The sequence below is a fragment of the Phocoena phocoena genome, chromosome 2 (genome assembly GCF_963924675.1).
Source record: "Phocoena phocoena chromosome 2, mPhoPho1.1, whole genome shotgun sequence".
NCBI classification, from domain to species: Eukaryota; Metazoa; Chordata; class Mammalia; order Artiodactyla; family Phocoenidae; genus Phocoena; species Phocoena phocoena.
In genome coordinates this window covers 93,064,377-93,082,728 of record NC_089220.1, presented here as the reverse complement: position 1 = coordinate 93,082,728, position 18,352 = coordinate 93,064,377, and the positions used below count along the sequence as shown (strand labels likewise).

Genomic DNA, 18,352 nt, shown 5'->3' with positions numbered 1-18,352 from the left:
GTGGTTGATTTTGTCCATGTCTCTCCTAAACATCAGACAGAATCCATGGATTACCCATATTTGTAAACCTTCATATTTTGTTTCATACAGGAAATCCTCAAAATGTGTTCGATAAATTGTACATACCTCGGAAAGTCACAAACGGATTAGGGTGCAAATAACATGTTGATTAAGTTGAAAGGAAGTGCAATATCATAAGCTCTTTTTAAAATTTCTTTTTTTTTTTTTTTGCGGTACGTGGGCCTCTCACTGTTGTGACCTCTCCCGTTGCAGAGCACAGGCTTCCGATGCGCAGGCTCAGTGGCCGTGGCTCACGGGCCCAGCCGCTCCACGGCATGTGGGATCTTCCCGGACCAGGGCACGAACCCGTGTCCCCTGCATCGGCAGGCAGACTCTCAACCACTGCGCCACCAGGGAAGCCCTTTTTAAAATTTCTTAAATTTCCATTTTAAGAATAATTTATTCAAATACTATTTAGTCTTAAGATTTAATCAGAAATATTAAAAGCAGGCCGTAAAAAATGAAGAAATGAACCACTTCATTTTACAACAAAAAAATGACTAATTTTCTGCTCCACAAACCAGATGTCATCCACTTCAAATGTGAAATACTATTTAAATATACCTGAGGAAAAAAAATTAAAAGTAAATGCTAAAAAATCTTGTTGGAAAACACACAGGGAAGAATCAGTTAACCTTCCTTTAAGTAAAATCTAATGAAGAGAAAGATGCTACAAGTTTTTTATTGTAACATCTTTTTTTAAAAAATAAATTTATTTATTTTATTTTTGGCTGCGTTGGGTCTTCGTTGCTGCGTGCGGGCTTTCTCTAGTTGCGGTGAGTGGGGACTACTCTTCGTTGCAGTGCGCGGGCTTCTCGTTGTGATGGCTTCTCTTGTTGGGAGCACAGGCTCTCGGCACATGGGCTTCAGTAGTTGTGGCATGCAGGCTGAGTAGTTGTGGCTCGCAGGCTAAAGAGCACAGGCTCAGCAGTTGTGGTGCACGGGCTTAGTTGCTCCGTGACATGTGGGATCTTCCTGGGCCAGGGCTCGAACCCGTGTCCCCTGCACTGGCAGGCAGATTCTTAATCACTGTGCCACCAGGAAAGCCCCCTATTGTAACATCTTTTATTTAAACTCTTTTAAATAATTATTGATAAAAAATGCTTGTTATTTATGTGTCAAATTCTAAGGAAATGGAACTAAAATACTATTTCAAAACCAAAATATTGACATCACATACCTATCATCTATAAGCCAAATTATTTGGGAAAATACTACGAATTAAATTATAATAAAAAACACCTGAAAGTGTTGTTCAACTTCACTGTGCTAATACTGTCTTTCATTAGTACTGCCTGTACTAAATGGACCCAGCTGGGTTTAAAATCCTTCCAATTAGTTATTCTAATATTGCTGTGGCAGTAAGACAATTACAATGAAAATTTTTTATAGCAAAAAAGGTACCAAAACATATAGATATTTCTCAATATTTTTCTTTCTAAAATACTGAAGGCATATATATGCTAGATACATATTTCTATACTATATATTTAATATAATATTAAAAAAAAGAGACAAAAGTTAAAAGAAAATCAAGAACATACCTGTGGAACATTCTTTATAATAGGCACTGGCTGAATTATGGGTGAAACATCAGATTTAGAAGCAGCAATTGGTTCAACTGCAGTTGATATATTCAGTGGTCCCACTCTCTCATCTTGATTGTTTATCAATTCTATGTTTTCATTGACTTCTGTAGGAGGTGTCATCTGGGCAGTAGGTTTAGAAGGAACTGATTCTTCCAGGGAGGGGTAAGTAAAATCCACTAAAATCCCCAAAAGAATAAAAATATTTTTGAAAGAAAAGCAAACCCCATAAACAGTACTTCATATCTCATGCATGTTATATGTGATAGTTAAATGTAAACTAAGAGGTGACAGCCACAACAGCCTTAAAGAATTAATAAACATTAACTTCCAGGATGGGGACATCTTTTATTTTTATGCCTAAAAGTAAACTGCTATCTGACAGGACAAATGCACACACAACCAAAAACATTACCCTGAGAACATAAATAAAGTTTATTTAACCTAAGCAATTTTAAACAAAAATTTTCACATACATACATGAGACAGACACCTCTTCATTCTTGCCTCGTGGGGGTGGAGTGACTTTAGCATTTGTTGTATACTGTGGATAACAAAGGAGCCAATTTTCATAGCCTCCTTCTAAAACCAAAGGCTCATTGTGCAGGACAGTTTTACTTTCCCACTATAAAATAAGGAAATAGTATGTTTAACATGGAGGCAGCCTCTTGACAGCTAAAAACACAACAAAACTGAATATTAAAATTGCTCTTAAAAGATTCATCTTCTAAATGATTAAAAAAAAGAGAGAGCTGAATTCAAAATTCAGCATTAAGTGAAACAAATGGATAGATCAGGTTTTTAAAACCACACGAGTAATCCATGATCTTAGAAGAAAAATAGGAAAACAACTTAAAATACAATAAAAATCTTCTATAACCTCATCACCCAGAGATACCACTTTAACATTTTAGAGTTTATTTTTAGTTTTCTACATAGACATACTTCTTTTTAAATTTTATTTTTATAAAACAATGAAACTTATGCTGCTTTTCTCTTATATGAACATCTGTTATTAATAAAGAACTGTCTCATCATCTGTAATGAACAAATATTGTATTTTATACATACACACACACACGCCAAAACTGAATCAATCATTTGAACAATTATTATTTTTCCTATTTAATTATAAACAATGGTGAGATAAAAACTAAAGATCCTCATACATGTACATACCCAATCAACTCCATTAGGGAAAATCCCCACAAGTGGAGCTGCTAAGCCAAGGGTCATGAACATTTTAAGGCTTTTAATGTATATTGCTAATCTCTGAAATGATCTTTTAAAAATATGTTTGTGTATTCTGTACAATAATTTCCTAGGAGAACTGCTGGCTTACAAGTTTGGTAGATGCCACCAAACTGCCCTTCAAAAAGACAATACCAATTTACACATTTACCAACAGTGTATGAGAATGCCCATTCTAAGTCTTTATAATTTTTATCAAACTGGTGGACATAAAGTGGGTTGTTTTATTTTATTAATTTATTTATTTATTTTGGCTGTGTTGGATCTTCATTGCTGTGTGCCGGCTTTTCTCTAGTTGCGGCGAGTGGGGGCTACTCTTCGTTGTGGTGCACGGGCTTCTCATTGCGGTGGCTTCTCTTGTTGCGGAGCACAGGCTCTAGGTGCGTGGGATTCAGTAGTTGTGGCTCGTGGGCTGTAGAGCACAGGTTCAGTAGTTGTGGCGCATGGGCTTAGTTGCTCTGTGGCATGTGTGATCTTCCCGGACCAGGGCTTGAAATTGTGTCCCCTACATTGGCAGGCAGATTCTTAACCACTGTGCCTCCAGGGAAGCCCAGGTTGTTTTAATTAGTACTTATTTGTGAAGCTGAACATATTTTAATGTTTATTAACCCTTTATAGTCTATCTCATCTTTTGCCCATTTTTCTATAGAATTTGCTATTTTCTTGGTAAACAGTGAATGTACTCTGAATATTAAAGAAAATAGGTCTTTGTCATATTTGTTACAAATATTTTCCCTTAATTGACTTTTTACTTTATTTGTGGTGTTTTTAACACCGTCAAAAATATTAGCCTCTTGGTTCAGGATCAAGGTAATAAAAACACTTATCAGGGGCTTCCCTGGTGGCGCAGTGGTTGAGAATCTGCCTGCTAATGCAGGGGACACGGGTTCGAGCCCTGGTCTGAGAAGATCCCACATGCCGCAGCGCAACTAGGCCCATTAGCCACAAGTACTGAGCCTGCGCTCCGCAGCAAGAGAGGCTGCAACAGTGAGAGGCCCGCGCACCGCGATGAAGAGTGGGTCCCCACTTGCCACAACTAGAGAAAGCCCTCGCACAGAAATGAAGACCCAACACAGCCAAAAATAAATAAATAAATTAAAAAAAAAAAACAACTTATCAATGCTTTTTCCTAGTAGTTCATTGTTTGAATCAACATATTTATATCTTTTACCCATTTGGAATCTAGTGTGGTCTAAGAAATAAGGTAGGGATCCCCTTTCTTTTACTTGCTGGCTAGCCAGCTGTCCTCAAACCAGTTATTTCAATCCATCTTTTCCTCACTGATCTGTTATGTCATCTTTATCACACACTAAACTTTCAGGTAACTTTATGAAGCTGCCACTTTTTTAGGTCAAATCCCCTACACACGAACCTTCAAGTTGCGAACTTTCAAAGATATAAATGTGCATTCCATCAAAGTCAGGCATGAGTGAACTTGCAGCTTGTCCTCCGTCTCCTATTGCTGATGATTCTTCAGCTCTCCCATCTCCCACCTCCTCTCCCTCCTCCAGTCAGTAACTCTTCTTGCCTGTTCACTCGATGCCAGCCCCTGTATGCCAGCTGTTGTGTTATACTACTGTACTTTTCAAGGTACTGTACTGTAAGATTAAAAATGTTTTATTTTTTTGTGTTTGTTTTTTATGTAATACTTGTGTGAAAAGTATTATAAACCTATTACAGTACAGTACTATATAGCCAATTGTATTAGTTGGGTACCTAGGCCAACTTTGTTGGACTTACAAACAAATTGGACTTACGAACACGCTCTTGGAATGGAACTCGTTCGTATGTAGGGGACTTAACTGTAGTTGAATATTGGCAATCTCACATGTTGGCCTATATCTGGGTATATTTCTAGATTCCTTACTTTGAAGCATGATTTGTTTCAAGGCTTTTAAGATTACTCTCCTGGAGGGCAATGTTCCATCAATTGACCCTCCTACCAGCAGACTGAGTTTTATACTTACCCATGCTCACCAGCATTCAGTGCTATTATTGTTTAATAATTTAACAAATTAAACCGAGTATTATTTTTTATCTTTGTTAATTTGATCATGAAAGTGGCATTTACTGTTTCAATCTGCATTTCTCTGATTACTAGTCAAGTTGACATTTTTATGTTTTTGTCACTTGCATATCTTCTTCTGTTCACGTCTATCTGTGTCCACTGCTTATTTCAACATTTTATCTTAAGTAATTTTCTTATTTATTTGCAAAAGCTCTTCAGATTTCAGGTGTTCTAAATCACTGCCATATTTGTTGCAAATATTTTTTTTTGTCTTCTGCCTTCAAATCTGGTATTTTTTTGCACACCTAAGTTTTTATTTTATTAAGTCAAATCTTATCAATCTCTTTTTCCTTAGTGGCTTTTTCTTTGCCTTTATGTTTCATAACAAAAAATAACACTTTTTTCCAGACAATTTAAGTTTCGGAAAATTCGAATATCCTACTTTATAAAGATCAGTTTATTGTTATTGGGTGAGTCAAAACTGGTCTTTTAAATCTGAATTTTTTAAAAGTCTACAACCAAAGCATGTTGGATCTTCATGTCCTTAAGATAATCAACTAGTTGACATACCTTTCTAACAACCAGAGAAGTCTTGCAATTACAGTAAACTAACAAGGAAACTTGCTAACCTTGAAAAGTGCATCTTTCAGACTCCGCAGAGTTGTTCCAAGTTGTAAATCTTTTGCAGTACTAAACCAGTCAAGAAGTACCACATAATCCACGTTCCCTCTCTTCTTCCACGTGTCTTTAGAATCATCTGGGAGGTTTGCTTCAATCCAACTAGCAGTGACTCTGAAATGTATTAACATTTGTATTGGGGCAAAAGTAGATGAGAGGTCCTAACATACTAATATAAGACACTGAGTTTTGTTCTTCAGTCTTTATCATACCATAGCAAACGTTTTTTTTGTTTGTTGTTTTTGTTTTTGCTTTTGGCCATGCTGCGGGGCTTATGGGATTTTAGTCCCCCGAACAGGGATCAAACCAGGGCCCTCATCAGTGACAGCTTGAAGTCCTAACCACTGGACTGCCAGGAAATTTCCCCATACCATAGCAAACTTTAAGACAGCTTCCTTTCTAAGGTCAGACTGTATGTTAAGACAGTATATGGCCTAAAGTGTTTAACACCTTTACCACTGCATAATATTGGAATATATTTTAGTAATTATTAAAGACTGAAATAAATAGACTCAGTTGACCCTTTATGTAAAAAAAAAAAGGGCCAAAAATGAAAACACAGGAAGTCATCTGAGTATGTCTCAGCCAAATATAAATAAATGGTGGGGGGGGGCACGTGGGTAACACTGTTTATATTTCAGTTCTCTTATACCTATAATTAATAGTTAACCAAATAACAAAATGCTTATTAACAAACACATACAGCATTTACTATGTGCCAGGTGCTATTCTAAATGTTTTATTCTCATTGACTCTCACTAGATCCTCACTACACTCCTATAAAACAGGCATTATTATCCTCATTTTACAGATGAGGAAACAGGCCCAAAGAGGTTAAGTAACCTACCCAAGGTTACAGTTGCCAAGTGGAGCCAGAATTCAAATTCAGGCAACCTGGCTCACGTCTATGCTCTTAGCTGTTGTGCTGTGCTGCCTTCTACATCATCACCTGTGAACAATACCAACTCTACACTAAAGCATGCTGTTCACGTTCTCCTTCACTCACACAAAAGCTTAAGTTCTTACCTAAAGGCCTTCCCATGGCCCGATGCATGGCCCCACTCTCCAGTCCTATTACTTCAACTTCCTCATCACTAGTTACTAACTTACTCCCCCTTTCTCCACTCCACCCTTGGCTCCCTTGTAATTCCTGGTTTATGCAGGTATGCGCCTGCCTAATTACCTCTGCTCCTACTGTCCCCTCTGTCTGGAACCCTCTTCCCTCAGATAACTGCATCACTCATTTCCCTTATCTCAAGATTAGCTCAGGAATAACTTCTCCATGAAGGCTTCATGGATTAAAAATTTCAATGCTCACCCCAACATACACACTTGACATAACCATCTCCATACACTTATCAACAGCAGATACACATTTTAAGATTTATTGCCGGGGCTTCCCTGGTGGCACAGTGGTTCAGAGTCCGCCTGCCGATGCAGGGGACACGAGTTCGTGCCCCGGTCCGGGAAGATCCCACATGCCGCGGAGTGGCTGGGCCCGAGAGCCAGGGCCGCTGAGCCTGCACGTACGGAGCCTGTGCTCCGCAATGGGAGAGGCCACAACAGTGAGAGGCCCACGTACCGCGAAAAAAAAACAGATTTATTGCCTGTCTCACCTATCCCACCTCCCTGTTAAAATAGAAGCTCCATGAAGCAAAAATTTTTGTCTGTCCAATCATTTAGCCCCAGCACTTAGAACCACAGTAACTCAGCCCATAATAAGTGCTCAGTAAATATCTGCTGAATGATGGAATGAATAATACAGATTTGCTCCTCCAGGAAAGGAACTCCATATTATTCCTAGCAAAGCACCTAGGTATTTCAGGTATTTAACTGGTGATATTGGCAAGCTGGGCAGAAACTTGTATTCTAAGTAAAACTAAATGGTTTAACTAATTGAAGGGGAAAAAATCCTGTTCCTATATAATAATGTTGGTTACTGTACCTTCTAGGAAATAAAGAAAAAAAAGAAATATAAAATACGGTTTCATGGGGCTTCCCTGGTGGCGCAGTGGTTGAGAGTCCGCCTGCCGATGCAGGGGACATGGGTTTGTGCCCCTGTCCGGGAGGATCCCACGTGCCGCGGAGCGGCTGGGCCTGTGAGCCATGGCCGCTGAGCCTGTGCGTCCGGAGCCTGTGCTCCGCAACGGGAGAGGTCACAACAGTGAGAGGCCCACATACCGCAAAAAATAATAAAAAAAAATACTGTTTTGTAATAAGTCTCACTTGATATGTAGAGATTAGAAGGATGCTTGGTCAACAAAGAATGAGAAAAATTGAAACATGATATTCTTAAGGACAATTTCTGACACTACGGATATACTTGCCTAAATCACTCTGTCTAAAAACTCAACATTAGTATTCTGTAGAATACTAGTTTGGGAAACAATAATATCAGTCAGTACTCCCCAAACTTCAGTCTTTCATGTAACCCCTTCACAAGCTGCTGCAACTCTGCTCTACCTTGTCTACTGTGTAACGTTTTAATTTAATTATTTAACTGAAAGTGATCCTTTACTTAAATTTGTTTTAACAGGAAAATTTATATTCCTATATACATGGAAAATAGCATCATATCCAATAAATAAAGGATAATCCTAAAAGTAAATAAAACAGATCAGTAAATTATGCTATGTTCACACAATAGATCACCATATAGCAATGAGAATAAATAAATTACAACTACACACAATAATATACATGACTCTCATAACATAAGGTTGTGTACAAGAAGCCAGACATAAAAGACTTTGGACTGTATGATTCCGTTTATATAAACTACAAAAACAAATCTATTCTGTTGGTGGTTCCCTTGGGTGGGTGGGGATAAGTGTAGCCACTGACAGGTGGCATAAGAGAGACTTCTGCAATGATGGTAATGTTCTGTTTCTTGGTCCAGATGCTAGGTAAATGGATGCATTCAGTTTTTGAAAACTGGGCTAAATACTGAGGATACGAGTGATTTTGTGTGTATATTATGCTGTATTAAAATTTTAAAACAGACAATGAAAAACTAGTAATATAGTATTCACCATCAGCTAGCTGAAGATACTGTTGCCTACAGTGAGCTCTGAGGCCTGCTCTCTGGTAAGAAAGGGATATTATCAAATACTAAAAAGGAATGCTAGCACCAAATTGAAACTTCTTTTAACTAATTCGGAAGGACTGAAACAGAAATTCAAAGGTAATAATTTTCTTGGTATTTCATCTTTTCATATTTCTTGGCAATTCATCTTCAACCTAAACTCATCTTGAGTTTCACATTAGTCAAATTCTCACATTTTGGGAAACAGTTAATAAAAGTCACCAGCTTTCTGTCAGTAAAGATTAGAGCATCAAAGATTAATCATAACTTTCTCTTTTCAAATCCTGGAAATATGTTCATACCTACTTGATTAGACTATGCACCCTCATCGCATTTTTTTTCCTTTTAAAATTTTTATTTAAAAAAAATTTGTCATTCTTTTTTTTATTTTTTGTTTTCCTTTCTAATCTCATTTTTAAATAGCATACTTACAAAGCACTTTATTCTTCAGGTCGAACATTCATAAGCCTCAGCAATATGCTAAAAACTATGCAAATTTTATTACTTAACTTTAAAAATATATCTTTTTAAGGTTGCTTAAGTTAGTACTGGAATGGACCATAAATTTTAACTAATCCAGTCCCATAAACTAAGACCTAGAGAGGTTATATAATTTTTATAACACTCATAATAGCTGAAAATAGCCCTGGACTGGAGTTTTAGCCCTATCGCTATTATGATAGTTTTTAATATATCATATATTCATGCAAGTAACTTTAAATTATTTAATAGGTTAAAGGCCTTCTTATCAAAAAAGAAAGAAAAAGGTATTTTTTTTAGTAAGTCTTACTAATGCCAGGCACTGTGTTATCTGTGTGCATAAATAAAATTTGTCATTTAAACTTCTCAAAACTTCTGAGATAGGTACTATCATTATTCCCATTTCACAGAAGGAAACATGGGCTTAGAGAGGTTAGGCCACTAGCTAGAAGTAATGTAGCTAATGAGAGATGGAGTTATAATATATAGTCTAAATATAGTCTTGATTTTAGAGCCTGTATTTTTTCTTAATCACTTAGCTATCCTGCTTCTTCTTCGAAAAAGTATTTGTGTAATCTTTTACCACAGATAATAGTATGGGGAATTTCAAAATAGGAAGCAATTCAAATAAAAAATAGCAGGAGAAATTAGTCAACAAACACCTGGGGAAAGAGGACACAAAAGGGAGTTTCATTTCTCTTCTAGTAAGACTCCAAATGCCACAGATAAGAAAAAACAGCCAAACTGGAATGTCCTTTACAGTACCCTTCAGAAAGGGTAAGGTGTGCCACTAGGGAGTAAAGAATGAAAAGGCCCACAGGAAAAGAAAAGACTACTTTTATCACATTTAGCTTGGATGCTAAGTAGTAATATTTACTACTGTCCACAGTTTACCATTTTATCTAAATATACAGCGACCCACCCTGGACTGATGGCTTCTTCAGGAACACTGAGAGAATTTGAAATATGGGAATCCAGATAATCCTGCATTCTTCGAGCATCCATTATAATCAAGCTGATGTTTTTATCCATCCTCATTGTGTAAAGCTCCTTTGCTGTGATTGCTCCTTGGAATCGAGAGAGACAATATAAGTGACAAGAAACATCTAGTTCCGTGTGCTATTATATCACTAAATACAGGACAAGCATAGCTTTTCCTAGAAGTGTCATATACTTGCTATTCTGTCATATTATTTATTACCTTTTAAACTAATTTTAAATACAATTTATGTTTTTGACGTTTATCAAAAAACTAGTTCAATGCTTTGTTTATAAAGACTTAAATACCAAAACTTGCTGGTGATGTTACAACTACATCTGGTGTGGGCTCTGCTGCTGTATAAAATAAATTAGTATGGGTGTCTCATGAAAATATTCTATTTTAAAAAATCAAGCTATTTGAGAAATGTCAACCAGAAGAAATACCTGTGGTTCAAAAGTTCTTGAAAGGCTCTAAATTCTTTTTTAAAAGTCTCCATGGGGTCTTATGGGGGCTATCTGAAAAACTTATAGGTTTCCTAGAATAATAAGCCAAAAGTTTGTTATCTGTGTTCCACATCTGGGGTTGGTAAACTATGGCCAGTTATTTTCACTGGAACACAGCTACACTCATTTGTTTACATATTGTCTATGGCTGCTTCCATGAAAGGACAACAGGGCCCCCCAAGCCTAAAATGTTTCATATCTAGCCCTTTAATATTTAGCCAAAATAAATATTCCCTATGTTGCTATTTTCCTCTTCCAGGTTCTACCACCTGAAGTGAAAGATTAAAAAGCACTAAAAGGAAGCTTAAATATGGAAAGAACTATTTCAGCAGTAAGCTGTACGAAGAACACAGTCACACCATCTCCTAAGCTAAAATACCCAGCTGCTAATAACCATCTTACTTCCCTTTCTAACCATCAAGATCATTCTGATAACAAAACAATCTAAAGTGGAGAACAAACCACCAAGACGTGCAACACCTAAGCAGGGTGAGATACAAAGGAACACGTGGATAAAAACTAATCTTAGGGCTTCCCTGGTGGCACAGTGGTTAAGAATCCGCCTGTCAATGCAGGGGACACGGGTTCGAACCCTGGCCCGGGAAGATCCCACACACCGCGAAGCAACTAAGCCCGTGCGCCATAACTACTGAGCCTGCGCTCTAGAGCCTGCAAGCCACAACTACTGAGCCCATGTGCCACATCTACTGAAGCCCGTGTGCCTAAAGACCCTGCTCCGCAACAACAGAAGCCACCACAATGGGAAGCCCGCACACTGCAACAAAGAGCAGCCCCTGCTCACCGCAACTAGAGAAAGCTGCGCACAGCAACAAAGAACCAAAGCAGCCAAAAATAAATAAATAAAATAAATAAATGTATATATATAAAAAAAAAAACTAAGAATGAATTGATAACAGCTTTTAGGAAGGTACCTTACTACACTCAGTTTTATTTTTTAAATTGTTGTATGGAAATATTTTAAATAGATAATTTTAGTGTTACATACAATTAATGTTTAAATTAAACCTTTTCTGAGAGAGGAAAACTTAGGCAATTGCCTAATAAGTCTTGTTGTTTAGGTCACGTACTTGTTACTGGAGCATCAACACCACCTACGGATAACATCCAAATTACTGGTTTAGATTTTTTTTGAGGGGAGTGAAAAAGCCTTTAAATATTTAAGTTTTCCACTTAAAAGTCATAAGTACTAACAGCTACTTATATGAAGTTTACTGTGTTCTAAGAGTGTCACATATATTAACTCAGTCAATTCTCACAATAACACTATGAAATAGATGCGATTATTATTCCCACCTTACAGATGGCGAAACTAAATTAGAAAGGTGAAGTAATAAGCTCAAGATGACATGCAAACTCAGAGGAGCCTGCATTCAAACCTAGGAAGTCTGACTTCTGAGAGTCCATGCTCTTAACCACTATGCTAAACTATATCTTGAAAAAAAGCAATGACAAGTACCAACTGTGGTTTTCATGTTTTCAAATGCATATTACCATAAATATTCCCCATGACATGTAAATACAGAATATAATACATTTTCAATATTATTGTACAGATTAGGAAAAATGATAAAGCTCATAAACTAAACACAATGCTAAGAATCTCATTGTGTAAAATCTGAAGCTTATTCTGATTAAGAGATCTCAATAATAGCCTAAAAGAACTCCCTCTTTCTGGGCACACTTACCTTTCTCTGTAGTCTCATTTTTTTCACTCTTTTCACCATTTATCTATTTCATAAGAAAAAAAAGTTTCAACTTTAATAGAAACACACATTTTTATAGAAAGAAAAAGTTCAACTTTAATACTTCTTTGAAACTGAAAGCCTTCTAGGAAATGAAATGTGCAGAGTACTGGCATTTTATAAAAATACAGATGAACAGTAATGGCATTAACAGATTACTCTGATAACTAAAATTAACTAGTAGCATATCACAATCATATGTCATTTCCTCAAAATTTTCTCCAGTGAAAGACCAAATATGATTTCAAAGCACAGATTATTAGAGAAATTTAGTGTTTAACTTAACGAGAGAGCACTTTTTTTTTTTTTTTTTTTTTTTTCGGTACGCGGGCCTCTCACTGCTGTGGCCTCTCGCGTTGCGGAGCACAGGCTCCGGACGCGCAGGCTCAGCGGCCACGGCTCACTGGCGCAGCCGCTCCGCGGCACGTGGGATCCTCCCGGACCGGGGCACGAACCCGTGTTGCCTGCATCGGCAGGTGGACGCCCAGCCACTGCGCCACCAGGGAAGCCCGAGAGCACTTCTTATAATGAAATAAAAATTCTGGTCAATCCCTTCAGTGTCCTCCATTACAGAATTAAAGGAAAATGAAGTGATACAAAGTTTTATAAATTTGCATTTCCTAACCAAGATAACATGGGATAATTCTCTAAGGTACTAACTCATTTCATAGATGGGAAAACTAAGGACCCCACTAGAACCTACTGATCAATTTCTACATCACTAAAAGTAAAAAAGAAAAGAAATGTATATTATGTGCCTCCTAATATGATACAGTATGCAGTACACAGTATCACCTATGAAGCATTCTGGCCAAAAAACAAAAACTGAACCTCAATCTAATTAAGCTTTTAGATTGAACTTCCAGCCTACAGGAAATATAAGAGACAGAAGAACAAGTTAAGTGACATAAGGAGGAAGTAATCAGACAAACCTACAATGTGGCTGATTTTACAGAACTGATCCAGTATTAAAAAGCCAAATGCAGAAAATGAAAAATGAGAAGGAAACTCAATCAGAGAATGCTATAGAGACTTCAGAGAAATTGCAACCAAAAGACAGTGAGTGGACCCTGTTTGGATCCTGATTCAAACATACTGACTCTGAAAAATCATTATGAGCAAGTGGGTAAAATATCTGAATAGACTGGGCTTTAGATTATATCAGGGAATTATTATTAATTTTGTGAGGTGGGAAAATAGCACTGCGGTTATTAATAAAATGTTCCTTTTGGACTTCCCTAGTGGCACAGTGGTTAAGAATCTGCCTGCCAATGCAGGGGACACAGGTTCCAGCCCTGGTCCAGGAAGATCCCACATGCTGCAGAGCAACTAAGCCCGCGTGCCATACCTACTAAGCCTGCGCTCTAGAGCCCGCAAGCCGCAACTACTGAAGCCCGTGCACCTAGAGCCCATGCTCCGCAACAAGAGAAGCCACTGCAATGAGAAGCACGCACACCACAACGAAGAGCTGCAACTAGAGAAAGCCCACACACAGCAACAAAGACCCAATGCAGCCAAAAATAAAATTAAAAAAAAAAATCTTAAAAAAAATGCTCCTTTCTTTGAGATGCATACTGAAATATTTAGGGGTAAAATGATATGTTGTCTGGAATTTGACTGAAGACGTGAGAGGTGCAGATAAAAAAACATGGCAAATGTTAGTTGATTACTGAAGCTGGGTGACAGGATTTAACTGTATTCTCTTTTCAACATAAAAAGGCTAAACAAGGGCTTCCCTGGTGGCGCAGTGGTTGGGAGTCCGCCTGCCAATGCAGGGGACACGGGTTCGTGCCCCAGTCCAGGAAGATCCCACATGCCGTGGAGTGGCTAGGCCCGTGAGCCATGGCCGCTAAGCCTGCGCGTCCGGAGCCTGTGCTCCGCAACGGGAGAGGCCACAACAGTGAGAGGCCCATGTACCGCAAAAACAAAACAAAACAAAAAAACGCTAAACAAAAAAGTAAAGGTAATGAAAGGTAGTTGGCCCTGCTCTTGGAAAAGCAACAAAATGAAGAATTTGAAAAGTCCCTTTCATACAGTTCTTTGGAATCCTGGTATTTTTTTATATCAGCCATTTGACCTATAAATGAACATGTCTCTAAGGCAGTACTATTAATCTTACATTATGAGTTCCTAAAATCAAAAGACCGATTTCTTCACTTCCTTTTACATAGTGCCTAGCCCAATGTCACAAGCAATTCAACTACTACTTCTTAATGAAATCAGTGATAACCCACATACAAGTGATAGTTGAAAGCTACAAAATGCTTAAGAAAAATTAAATCTTTCCATAAATTTCAACAGTGCAGAAGAAATTATATTTTAGAAAGAATAGTTTCTGAGGAGGTGAAGGGAGGGAGATACAGTGACAGCTAGCAGGTACAGGTTGAGTCATTAACAGTTTCTGGCAAACGAATTATGTAGCTGAAAAGACTACAAGTTGTCGCTGAACAAATGGAACAAGAGGGAGAGAAAGAGGAAGGGGAAACAGGCAGAGAAAGGAGTAAGAAGCAAAGGGGAGAGAATGAGACGCCAGAAATAGAAAAAAAGTTTCACACCAAATAAATAGTGTACCAAATCTTTCCCTAATGTAAATTACATTTATTAGAAAGGAGAGACCTTAAAGATCATCTATTTCAAGATCTTAATTGGCCAAACTGAGTCCCAAACAGTTAAGCAAGACTTGATATGGGACCAGAACTCAGATATACTGAATCACAGCCCAAATGCTCTTTCCACTGCTCCAGTCAAGTCTATAGTGACTGCTAAAAACTAACAAATACACACAACATATTTCTTTAGAAGTTTCAAGAAAAACCTGGAATCAACTAAAGCTAGAATAATTAATTCAATTTCTAATAAAAACACATTAAATTTTATCCTTTTTGCCCAAAAGAATGATATAGTGGTATCTCAACTCTTCTTAAGCAAATCATCTGACAAAAAGAACCAGTCTTTTTACCTAGCAAAATAAATCTGAAATACCTTGTGGGCTTTGTCTTTGGCATCCAATACATTTTCCAAAGAACTTTTAGCTGATGTGCCACCATCCTCTCTTCCTGTTTCCTGCCTTTTCTGTTTCTGCAGCTGCTCTTTCTCCTGTCTGTCCTTTTCTTCAAGTTTTTTCCGAACTTCAGCTTCTTCATATCTAGTTGAAAAAAGAAGTCAGCATGTCTTTTATTGGCATGATGGTGGAAAGTAAAGGATTTCCAGTTGTATAAAGTTAATATCCTGCCATGAGGTATTTTATGGCTGCATTCTTTCTCCCTCCAGTTGAAATTCAACTCTGCCAGTGTTCCATTATAAATCACAACTCACAAATTTGTCCTCTGTAGATTTATTTCAAATTGCTCAAAAATCTTGAAAAGAAACTCTATGCTCTCAAGTTGAAGTTGTTCAATATTCTTTTTGCTCTTTCTCTCCCACTAATTTCAACAATCCTAAAATCCTAAAATTAACTATAAAGCCCGATTTACTTATAAAATAGCTCAAAATACAAAAAAGTACAGACAATAAATAAGTGAAAGAACCTAAAGCCACAAAGATAGAGGAGTAAAGAACATGATTATTGCTAGCAGTAGTATGATTAGGGAAAAATTAGGCAATCTAAGAGAGAACAGTTAATAATGGGTAACCCAAAGATTAGGAGAAATTCTATTCTACTTAGTTGATTAACTGGCTAAAGGAAAAAGAGAATAGTAATTCTAAATGACTTCATCCACCTTAACATATTCCAGCCCCAAGATTAGTAATTGTGGAAAGGACCAAGGAACACACTAGTTGAAAAAGATAATTTCTAAGTAAAGGCTATGATACATACAGGTATCTCTGCTTTTCAGACGTTTTCTTTATGCCACTTCGCTTTTACAAAAGACCTACATTAGTACTTGTTTTTACTAACCGAAAGAAATCTGAAGAGGATATTCACTTATGGAAAAAAGGTGAAAAATGAAAATAGCGTTTAGCAGTTGTTTTGCAGCCAGCTGTTAGAGAAGTAGCCACACCCTGATCAGAGAGTGGCACCGCCAAGCTCCTTCCCCAGGAATTACACAAGCATCTCAGCATCAAGCTGCCATAGCTTTGAACTGTGTCTGTGAGCATCTGTGCTTTATCTTGATTTATTTTGTGCATCTTGTAGCAAGACGTGTCCTGAGGTAGTTGCTTCTTTGCCTTACGCCATTTTGGCTTAGGTAAAGTTTCATAGGAACACTTTACTTTCAGATAGCAGGGGAAAACCTGTGTAACTATAGCAGTTAACTGATCCAAGTTTAAAAAAACTAGTGGAGTAAAAATAGTTCCCTTTTAATTTTGTTATTTAAAGAGTGACTAATGACTAAAAATTGAAACATACTGTTTTTAATTTCTAATTATTTTATAAGCCTGGTAAGTCAGTCATGGCAAATACTAGAGTTAGATTTTTTTTTTAAATATGTAACTTCTGCAACCAGGCAAGTCAAAACTAACATTAAATACTTCATTCCCACAAGTCCAGTGTCCAGTAGCACATTATGACATGAAGCATATGAGAATATTATGTTTTTCTGAAGAATCCTGTCAGAAACTTAGAAAAAACTGGACCTGAGCTATAATCTAATAGACCAATGCTTATCTTAACAATGTATTAGTCTAAACATTTAAAAATTTTCAGTAAAGAACATTAATGGTAACACATGAATATAAGACTTCTCCTTAGGAATTGGGATTTATATGCATGGTCATATATAAATGGACAAATTCTAAATATAATTTTAATCTTCTAAATTTACATTCTTTTAAAGATTTCATAATAGTGTCTGTACCTGAGTTTAAGGCTTTCAGAGAGTCTCTCAGCTTCTTCAATAGCTTTTTTGATGTTTGCAGGTCCAAGTATTGAATGAAAGTAGTCCTAAAATTATAGGAAAACCATCTTATACTGTTAGTACTAGCCACTGTACATAGCACTAATGCTAAAAACACAAAATTATGGTGTTCATATAAACAAAAGTTTAGATAAAAATATTATGACTGAATGAAATATTTCTTAAAACTTTTAACCTACAAAAGTGTACAACTTATTCTCCAATTGTTTCAAAAATATTTTTTCATACTATTAGTACGTTAAAAAAAAAAGCCGGTAGGTAATAATTTTGCTTATTTGTAAGGCACCTTTACGAAGTGTAAATACTATTATTGTTTTTTAATAAGTGCCAAAAAGCAAACCATATATGTTAGGAGCAAAATATATTTTCCTACTGTAAATATGTTACTTAGTTTTTTTCTTTTAGTCTCAGAAGCAGTAAAGCAAATTCTGTATTGATCCACAGCATAGAATTTGTTTTGTTTTACTTGTTTTAAACTGAGATGTTTCCTTCCACCTGTATTTTATAATACCTACCTACCTCCCAACTGGAGTCAAATCACTTTAGACATCAAACAAGTTTTACACTTGAGGAAACCCTGAATAACTAAAAATCAAATGGTAGAAAATAAATCAATAGTATGATCTACGTTAAAACACACACATACGTACACAAAAGATTTAGCACATAATTTATTAACAAGCATAATGAATTGAAAAAAAAATAAATCACTTCCCTAAGGGGTCGCTCATTAGATCTTGCAATCAGAGATAATTCCAAATCAAGCCTGGTTTAACATGACAGTAGTGTAGTGAGACTCAGCTAACTGACTAGTGGATCTAACTTGCCGCAACTTATCACTATGACTTTGCAAATAGAGCCTACTAACACAGTTTATTACAAATGATACTGTAATCAGAAGTTATAAAAAGAAAGGCCAGGAGGCCAGAAATATCCATCTCTGGCTGTTTGAGAGGCAGTTACGAAGAGCTGATAAGACAGATCTGTTGATAACAGTTATCCTATGTCTGTCTATCTAGCCTAAAAGTAGATCATGTTTTATTTGATTTTATTCTTCTAGATTAGAGATAAAATATATAAAAGGGCCATTCATTATGTAA

General features: G+C 36.8%; 1 protein-coding gene across 2 annotated transcripts in view; it reads right to left on the bottom strand.

The window, feature by feature from the left end:
- Positions 1-18,352, bottom strand: part of USP8 (ubiquitin specific peptidase 8) — a 59,756-nt gene that overhangs the window by 21,200 nt on the left and 20,204 nt on the right. Inside the window, exons 4-10 of one of the 2 annotated variants that reach the window (XM_065872702.1) lie at positions 17,193-17,278; positions 15,379-15,541; positions 12,340-12,382; positions 10,071-10,215; positions 5,535-5,697; positions 2,127-2,271; positions 1,605-1,825 (exon numbers count right to left, since the gene is read on the bottom strand). In XM_065872702.1, the coding sequence (XP_065728774.1) occupies positions 1,605-1,825; positions 2,127-2,271; positions 5,535-5,697; positions 10,071-10,215; positions 12,340-12,382; positions 15,379-15,541; positions 17,193-17,278 (966 nt within the window). The remainder of the gene's footprint in view (positions 1-1,604; positions 1,826-2,126; positions 2,272-5,534; positions 5,698-10,070; positions 10,216-12,339; positions 12,383-15,378; positions 15,542-17,192; positions 17,279-18,352) is intronic. The other variant, XM_065872703.1, reaches the window with a different exon arrangement.